The sequence below is a fragment of the Malurus melanocephalus genome, unplaced genomic scaffold (genome assembly GCF_030028575.1).
Source record: "Malurus melanocephalus ecotype Western Australia unplaced genomic scaffold, MMel_1.1 scaffold_1082, whole genome shotgun sequence".
Classification (NCBI taxonomy): domain Eukaryota; kingdom Metazoa; phylum Chordata; class Aves; order Passeriformes; family Maluridae; genus Malurus; species Malurus melanocephalus.
Window position 1 is genome coordinate 38,241 of NW_026624314.1, and position 9,222 is coordinate 47,462.

The 9,222-nt window shown below is 53.0% G+C and overlaps 3 protein-coding genes across 5 annotated transcripts in view; 2 read left to right on the forward strand and 1 right to left on the reverse strand.

Moving 5' to 3' along the window:
• MYO19 (myosin XIX) overlaps positions 1-7,866 on the reverse strand; it is a 25,562-nt gene extending 17,696 nt beyond the window's left edge. The window contains exon 1 of one of the 2 annotated variants that reach the window (XM_057386872.1): positions 7,807-7,866. The gene's annotated coding sequence lies outside the window, so the exon portion shown is untranslated. Of the gene's footprint in view, positions 1-353; positions 421-7,806 lie in introns of those variants that run through there. The other variant, XM_057386871.1, reaches the window with a different exon arrangement.
• Positions 530-6,447, forward strand: PIGW (phosphatidylinositol glycan anchor biosynthesis class W). The gene is made up of 2 exons (XM_057386876.1): positions 530-1,121; positions 1,641-6,447. Exon 2 carries the CDS (start codon positions 1,655-1,657, stop codon positions 3,173-3,175), a length of 1,521 nt encoding a protein of 506 aa, XP_057242859.1. The 5' UTR covers positions 530-1,121; positions 1,641-1,654; the 3' UTR covers positions 3,176-6,447.
• Positions 7,864-9,222, forward strand: part of GGNBP2 (gametogenetin binding protein 2) — a 17,177-nt gene continuing 15,818 nt past the window's right edge. For both annotated transcript variants that reach the window (XM_057386874.1, XM_057386875.1), the window contains exon 1: positions 7,864-7,956. In XM_057386874.1, coding sequence (XP_057242857.1) covers positions 7,864-7,956 — 93 coding nt within the window. The remainder of the gene's footprint in view (positions 7,957-9,222) is intronic.

Genomic DNA, 9,222 nt, shown 5'->3' on the forward strand with positions numbered 1-9,222 from the left:
GGGCACGCTCCCATCCCCGAACCCCTCTCCGATCCATCCCGCTTTCCCGGTGCCCGCAGATCCCGGGACTCACGGGGGACACGCGGGGACACACGGGGGACACACGGGGGACACACGGGGACACGCGGGGGACACACGGGGAGATGGGGGACACGCGGGGACACGGGGGACACACGGCCGTGGCAGCTCCCGCAGCCTGTCCCGGGCGGGTCCCCAATGTCGCCGCCGCCGCCGGGCGCGGTGTCCCCTGAGGGCCGCGCGTTCCCGGGCTCGGGGCGGGCAGGGCCCGGCGGCGGCGGCGATGCCGGACCGGGCAGGACGGGACGGGAGGGCAGGGCCGGCTCGGGACTTACCGCGGGCGGCAGCGGGGCCGGAGCGGGGCCGGGAGCGGCAGCGGGAGCGGAGCGGGGCGGGCGGGCTGAGGAGGCGGCGCCGGGGCGGGGCGAGGCCGCTGCGGAAGCGGCGAAAGCGCGGGCGGGGAACGCGGCCTGCATTTACCGGGCCCGGCTGTACTACGGCCCGGCATCGCCTACAGTCCGGCGGAACCGAGCCTGGTTCTATCGAGCCTGGCTTTACCGGGCCCAGCTGGACCGCGGCCCGGCATCACCCACAGCCCGGCTCTATCGAGCCTGGTTCTATCAAGCCTGGCTTTACCGGACCCAGCTGGACCTCGGGCCGGCATCGCCCGCATCCCGGTTCTGTCGAGCCTGGTTCTATCGAGCCTGGCTTTACCGGGCTCGGCTTTACCACGGCCTGGCATCACCCGCAGCCCGGCGGAACCGAGCCCGGCTGTACCGCGGCCTGGCTTTACCGGGCCCGGCTGGACCGCGGGCCGGCATAACCCGCATCCCGGTTCTACCGAGCCTGGTTCTATTGAGCCCGGCTGTACCGAGCCCGGCTGTTCCGAACCCGGCTGTTCGAGCCCGGCTTGACCCGCAGCCCGGTTCTGTCGAGCCCGGCTCTATCGGGCCCGGCTCTATCAAGCCCGGCTGCTCCGAGCCCGGCTGTACCGAACCCGGTTTGACCCCCAGCCGAGCCCACCCGGGGCCGTGAGGGCGGGAGAGGCGGCGCCGGGCCGGGCCGGGTTTGTTCCCCTCACCGCCGTCCATCCCCCGCTCCCGGTAAGCTCCCGCTCCGCCCCGGGGCTGAGCAGAACCGGCTTATTTCTGGCTGCTTAATTCACGCGTTTTTACACGGGGGTGCCTTGAAAAGGTACTCGGGGGCTGCAGCTGGTGGTTTTGCTGAGCAGGCAACACAAAGTTCCTTAAGGGCCAYGTTTTTACRTTACTGTGCCATTTACACCRTAGAGAATAYRGCAAAATGTGTTSTACAGAGCAGTRAGATTATTCACRATGTGAATATTCAGTGGAGTATTTGCTGTTTAGAGATCCTCCCTAGAAATATATGAAGCATCTTGTTGGAACATGGGAGGATGTAAAATGCTGGAGCTTCCTCACACCTCCCAGTGCCTGTGCCTGTCCTTGGCTTCCCAGGCCAGCTCCGGTGCTGCTCTGTGTTCTTTAAATTGAAAAGTAACCCAGTAACTTCAGAAATCAATGTTTTAAGGAACCGAGTTCTTTTTAGGGAGGTCTGAGAACCATTTTACAAAACTACCTCAAGTTCACGTTTTGTGTTTTCAGAGGAAGGAAGAAGAATGTCCCAAAAACAGCTGAAAGAAGCCTTTATCAGCAACCTAAATGGAACAAGTTTGCTGGAAATTTCCGTAGGTTTATCCCTGGCTCCGCTGTGCCTGCTCTGCAGAGGGCTTCTCCTGATCCTGTACTACCTGCACCATGGAAAACCTGTAAGCTCAAGGAAATACAGCCTGCTGCTCGACTTCCTGGTGCTGGTGTCTCCTCTCCTGTTCTCCTGCACCATCTTGTCTCCAATCATCTTTTTCATTCCAGTWATCCTCGCTGCTTTTTGCGCCGGAATATTTTCCAAAATATACAGCCAAAGAAAACGGGAGGCCAGAGTGCCCTTTGGGCAAGTTGTAAAAGAATTCCAGAAGACATACTTGGATCCTGAGTACATTCCAGCAATAACTGTGTTCCGTGTTTATGTCAATGTGCTGACATCCATCAGCATTTTAGCCGTGGATTTCCCGCAGTATCCCCGGCGATATGCCAAGGCCGAGACCTACGGCACCGGAGTTATGGATCTGGGGGTTGGAGCTTTTATCTTTGGAAATGCTCTCGTTTGCCCTGAGGTTCGACAGAAATCTGCTGTGACCCCACCTAGATTTTCCCATCTGGCCAGGCAGGCGTTTTCCGTGTGGCCACTGATTTCCCTCGGTGTCGGGCGACTGCTGAGCGTTAAATCCATCGAATACCACGAGCACACCTCGGAGTACGGAGTGCACTGGAATTTTTTCTTTACCTTGGCGTTTGTGAGACTTGCAGCGTCTCTGCTTTTAGCCATATTTCCCAAACATAAGGCTTGGCTTGTGGCTCTAGCTCTGGCTGTTTTTTACCAGCTCATCCTTAGCACTACCTCTCTGAAGATGTTTATCCTGCACGGGAGTGACGGCAGAGATTCCCGGCTCGGCTTCCTCGACGCCAACCGGGAAGGGCTGCTCTCCCTCGTGGGATACCTGGCCATCTACCTGGCGAGTGTGCAGGTGGGGCAGTGGCTGCTGCAGCGCAGGGACTCGGTGAGGGGCTGGACTGCAGCCYTGARGGTGCTGATCCTGGCARTTCTGGTGYTGTTTGTGCTCCTGCAGCTGTGCCAGGCGTGCACGGAGCCCGTGTCGCGCCGCATGGCCAACCTGTCCTTCTGCACCTGGGTGCTCGCCCACTGCCTGCTGCTGCTGAGCTTTTTTGTGCTCACTGACCTCGCCTTGGTGTTCACAAAGCTGCTGGTGAAGGGTTCCAGCGTGTCCTGCTGCTGGAGGATTGTGCAGCCCCAAAATTCCAATAAAAAGCACGGAATGGAGGCCGTGCCCGTGGGGAGGGAAGACAAGCTGTCACAGCCATGCCTGATTAGTGCTATTAACAAAAATCAATTACTGTTTTTCTTGCTAGCAAATGTTATGACTGGTGCTGTGAACATCCTGATAGATACAATCCACAGCAGGGCTGCCTTKACATTATGCATACTGCACTTGTACATGTTTTTTAACTGTTTAGTTATGTATATATTGCACGCCAAAAATATAATATTAAAGTTTTGGTGATTCCACTCAGGGTGAGTGGACTAGTGGGACTTTGTTTGCTGCAATTGAATGATGGTATTTAGTGGAAAAATCAGTATTTTTCCTCATGTGCTGTAATAGTTTATAATTTAGTAGAGCTTTTTATTATTTAGTGTTGATTAGTTTTTAATGGCTCGTTTTACCAAATTATACAGTCAATGCTCTTACCTGTTGGGAGTTGTTGCACATTATCCTGAAAACTTAGTATTTGAGATTGCTGAATATTCCTGCTGAGAGTCAGCTGTATTTACAGTTAGTGAACTGTATTCRTACCCAAGGAATTAGATAACGAGGTACAGAGTAGAAACCAGATGAAAATTAAGAAAATGAGTAATTATCTGGAGAGARAGGCCTAGCTGTGTCAAGATTTACCTAGTTAAGGCCCTTGCATAAATAATAGATAAGAATAATTCTTTATATAAAATGTATTGAATAAGTGGATACTTTAAAACATTTTGGCCCCAGTCCTTCAGAGATTCATGCATATGCTTGACTTTGATGGTAGTAATTGTGGAATGTTAATCATACACTGAAACCTAAATTAGCCTTTGAATTAAAGCTAAATTTTACTTCCATCCCCACTGATGAATATAAATGAAGACCTGAGATAAAATGTGATGCTCTGAAGGATAGACTAAACTGCAGATGAATTCATAAAGCAGTTGTTGGAGGCTKTGGTGCAGATAATAAGAGCAACACTTCAGGGTGTAGATGGAAAGAAGTGCAGTGCAGGGTTCTGGCAGTGTCTAGAGAAGGGAGCTGCTCAGTTTCTCAGTCTTCCTTGCAAGCCCAGAGCAGAACACCTTCTTTGTTCCCTTTCCTGACTTGTGACAGTTCTTCCTGACCTCATAAAGTTGTTGGGAAGAGAAATATACTTCGAGATTGTGAGGAATTCAATAATGGGATATAAATACTGTAGGAGTAGAATACCAATGGTAGTTGATGATTGATGTCTAATGTCAGTGGAGTTACAGCAGTRCACATGGACCATATTTCATATTTCTCTCCTTGTCTATCACAAGTGATGAATCATAAAACCTTTGGAGAATAAGCCTCTAAATCAGATTCCTTAAGACAGACATGCTGTGGCAGAGTCATAAATTTATGAGGTTCTCCAAGCCCCTGGGCAGCAGAAAGGTGAAGTCTGAGGATTGCAGGCTGTGGCCACGCTGAGTTCATGCTTGTTTGCTTCCAACTTAAAGCCAGGTAGTCTTGAGAATTAAAGCAAACCAGCCTGTATTATCATGGGGACAAATGCAAGAATGGGTAACAACCTCTCAGAAACAGTTTTCACTTCATAGCAGAGTTTTCTGGAAACTGGTGGATGTTTTTATTTTAAAACACTTCCTAGACTTGCGTAGGGAAGAAAGGTCTTCCTCGTGAGCCRACTGGCACTACTCATTTATGCAAAATTACTCATGGATATTTATTTTTGCAATATTTAAAGCCTCGGACCTGCAGTGAGTTCTGCCTGTGAGCACAGGCCTATTGGTGTGATTCAGAATTAATTGGGTGTGACAGGCAGGGCTGTGTCTGGACAAGCACAGGGCATCCAGGTGCCAACAGCACTGGGTGAAGCACAGAGGACGTGGGAGGTCTGAGAGCTCCACACGGGCTGGTGCTTCCAGTTCCAGGGCTGTGCTTGCCACAACAGCAGCAAACTGAGGGGATTGTGGTGCACAGGAGTCAGAACAACCCTCTCTCCAATGCCACAGCTTCTCATCTTGAGGATTTTCTGCTTCTAAAGCCCTAAAGAAGCAAGTTAGAGGTTGTAGCCAGGTGTGTGTTGTTTCTTCTCACAGGCAAAAAGTGACAGAAAGAGAGGACATGGCCTCAAGCTGCACCAGGAGAGATTTAGGATGGACACCAAGAGGAATTTCTCCATGGAAAGTGTGATCAGGCATTGGAAAGCATCCAAGGAATGACTGGAGGTGGCACTCAGTGCTCTGGGCTGAAAGTGTGGATCAGTCACAGGATCGACTTGATGATCTCAGAGGTCTTTTCCAACCTAAATGATTCTGGGATTCTGTGAGTTGTTCACCAGTGAATTAACGAGAGACAATTAATTCCCATTGCTTGTTGTCGATAACAAATGCAGCGAGCTCTGCCCTGCAGCAACTGGTGGTTATGAATGCTGAGTGTTCAGCTGAGATTGTGAGGAATTCAGCCACAGACAATTGCCCAGGCCTCTGACAAACCCAGAGGTGCAAACGAGCGTCCTTTGATGGCAGGATGAGCAAACAGCTCTGTTTGGGTCTGAAAAGATGTGAAAGGACACCACACACACCTCCACAGCTGTTGGCTGCAAGGAACAGGAACTCTGCATTTYACTTCGCTCTGGGCTGTGTTTAGACAAAGAACTCTTTGTGCAGATCAAAGGTGTGTGTTAAAAAATCAGGAACTTTTACTGAGTTGTTACATAATGAGTAAAAGTTTAAGATGTTTCAAGTAGGAAGACTAAGATGATTCAACTGTAGCCTGCCACCAACTTCAGTAAGAGTAAAGCAGAAGAAAATACAAATTGTTTTTCCTTTGCTGCTGTAACTCCACCAAATGACCCTTTTGTAGAGCTGCAAGGTAGAAAAAATAAGGTGGGAGAGTAGCACTGATTACATTTAACCTTAACCTTTTATTAAACATCAGTGTCTTCTTAACGAATTCATTATTTTCAAGTATGAACTCTAGCATGCCTCCCTTTCCAGCTGCACTGGTGTCTCTTTTGAAGTCAAATGTTMCCCTGAAGATTCCAGGCAGTATCATATTTCAAAACCATACTGTCCCAGAGAACAGGTATTTCTTCCAGGCAAAGAGGGGCATGCAAATGAACACAGGAAGGGGCTGGCTGCCTTCCCACTGTGTTGGAGATAACAACCAACTTAAAAAAAAAATTAAAAATCCATGGATAAAAATGGTATGAAATATCCATATAATATCCATATGCACCCCGAGAATACAAAATTTGGGGCACTGCTGATTGTTGATGTGATCCAACCATGCTCTGGGCCTGCAGAGCGACACAGGAACACACGCCCCTGCAAAGATGTGTGGTTCAGAGTGCTCTGGTGTGAGAAACTATCCYTTATTAAAAAAAAATCCCTGCTTTTCTGCRGCAGAAAACCGTGAAAACACCAACKGCAAACCGTGCAGCCTCACGACTCCACACGTTGTTCCCGTTGGARCTGCTGCACGAGGAGCTCGAGTAAATGAACTCCTCCACTACGCAGCATTTTTATGCAGACACAAGAAAAAAAATAAAGAATCCTGCTCCATAATTACCTCCCTAGCATTTTCTTGTGAGGGCTTTATGTCTATATCCATACACAACAAGAATGAACAGGTCAGCGGCATAATTCAATAGTTCAAGAAAGACTTTGGGGTTTTGTTGTTTTATTTTTTTTTTGGCTGCTTAATTTCGGTAGCCACAGGATTTCGAGCAGAGTTGTTCAATCCTGCCCGGCCTGGCTGGGGACCAGGGCAGCGCCTGATGCTGGGGCGGAGAACACAGGGAGCCCCAAGGACACCGAGTCCAACGCTTATCCCCGCGCAGGACACCCCAAAATACCGCCCACGTGCCTCGGATCGTTGCGCTCAGCGCGTTTTTATCAGTCGCCGCTCCCGGCGGGGCCGTTCGCGCCCGCGGTAACGCCCGGCCCGGCTCCGCTCGAGGCCGCGGCGCGTTGTAACCCCCAGCGCCCCGGGGCCCGCACCCGCCCCCGGCTCAACCGCCGCCCCGGAGCCGTTCCTGCCAGCCCGGGGCCGTTCCTGACACCGCCAGGGGCCGTTCCCGACGCCCGCGGGCACTGCACCGCGTCCCGCCCGCAGCGGCCTCGAGGCCCGGCCGCTGCCCCGGAGCGGGCCCGGGCGGTGCCCGCGGCTCTCGCGAGAGCGGGGCGGGGCGGCCCCGGGGCGGGCAGGGAGGAGGCGGCTCCGGGAGCCCGCGGTGCCGCCCGCTGTCACAGCGCCCGGGCCGCCCAGCGCCGCCAGCAGCCGGTAAGGGCCCGCCGGGCCGCGGGGCAGCGCTGCCGGGGAGGGGGGTGAGGGTGAGGTGGAGGAGCGGGAGCGCGGGGTTCATCCCGCCGCGCCGGGCTGCTCCCCGCCATCGCAGCCCCGCACGGAGACCCGGGCGAGGCCGGGCAGGAGCGGGAGGAAGGGGTGGGTCTGCCGGGGCAGCCGGGCTGCAGCCCGCGGGGAGGCGGCGGGGAGCAGCGCAGGGCGGCCGGGGGCGGCGGAGGAGCCGCAGAGCCGCGCCGGGGGCTGGGCGGGTCCCGGCGGCCGCGCCGGGCCGGTGGCGGGCGGGCGGGGGGCGGCGGCTCCATCTCCCCGTGGCGGCTCCATTTTCCCCCCCCGCGGGCTCCATCTCCCCTCCCAAGTCTCCATCTGCTCCCCCGGTGTCTCCATCCCCCCCTCCCGGGGCTCCATCTCCCCCAGCCGGGGGTCTCCATCCCCCCCACCGCCCGTGTCCTGCCGCATTCCCGGCCCGTTGCCGGCCCGCGCGGTSCCTCCCGGCGGGGTGGGCGGGCCGGGCCGGGCCGTGGTGAATCAGGCGATGGGGAGCGCAGGCTGGGTGCCGGCTGCTGGTGAAAGTGTGGCGGGGAAGCGCGGCGGGTGTTTACCTCCGGCCGGGGCCGCCCGCAGGCTGGAGCGGGGAGGAAGCGGCAGCAGCAGCAGCGATGGCGCGGCTGGTGGCGGTGTGCCGGGACGGCGAGGAGGAGTTCCCTTTCGAGAAGAGGCARATCCCGCTCTACATCGATGACACCCTCACGGTGAGTCCCCCATTGCCCCGGCGCCCTCCCGCGTGTTGCAATTCCCAGGCCGGGCCTTTCCTCCTTGCGGGCCTCGCTGGCTCCTCCTCGGGCTCCTTGCAGCGTTAATCTTTGGGACTTTGCAACACTCGGGGTTCGCAGAGCTCGGTGTGGTAACTTTTTTAATCTGATGGCCGGCTCCGAAAGCGGGCGAACGCCTAATGAGGGAGTTATCGCCGTGCCGGGGCCTGTGCACAACTTGTGCCGGAGCCACAAGCGTGGCTCGGTGCTCAAGGGTGGAGCAAAGCCATTTTTCAGCTGGGAAGGAAGGGAGCCATGTTAACGTTAAGCCCGGCTTAAAACCGCCTGCTTGTTGTGCTCTTAAACAGGCGAGAAAAGGGCTAAAGGCGATTTTTTGAAAGCTTTGGCTTATCGAGTCTGCAGAAATGTAACAAATGKGAGAGTTCCCGTCTCGGGGTGTTGCTGTGAATTGAGAAACGTGGTGTTTTTGCCGTTTCCAGAAGGTTCAGTGGAAAGATCAGCTAAATGCAGCTTAGAGGTTCCCTACTCCTTCTTCTCGTGAGTTTAGAGAAAGGTTCAAAAATTGCATTGTAGGAGAACAGGGAGCAAATAGAAAAAATTCTCAAATTCTCAAAGTAGCTAGTTGTTGTTTAATTAATTTTTTATAGCATGAAAATGCTAAGTTGAAARTAATGTTGCAGTTAGATAGTGTAATTTGGTATCTTAACGATTTATTTTTTATTTCTTTTGCTGCCAGTGGGACAGTAACTGTTGTTACTTTAAATAGCGTAAAACGTGGATGATTTAAATTCCTGATTTTRCRTTTAGGATGGARGAATTTCTGGKTTTTATCGGCTAAGAAAGGTGTYCCTGCTCACAGCAGGAGATTGGAACTGGATTGATCTCCATTGTCCCTTCCACCTTCCAGAACAAAACATTTAAATATCTTCAGGCAGGCCCCATCTGGTTTGGYTGCATTTGAAGATAGTCCTACTGCTGTTTTAGTTTTCATCAATTTGAATGGTGGCATATTATTAATTTACCAAATATCATCACTATTTTTAGCTTCTCTTTGGTTAACTGTGTTCATATGTTAGGCAAAGTTTCCCCTAAAGTTGTCCAAAGCAGTATCTGCCTCTCCTAGAGGGGTTGATGACTTGGAAAATGTGCAGAAATAGTGTAAGTTTGAGTTTGTTGATGTCTTGACCAAACCTTGAAAGTTACTTTTCCCATTCATTTTCCATGTGGTTTTCACCGCGTGGATTT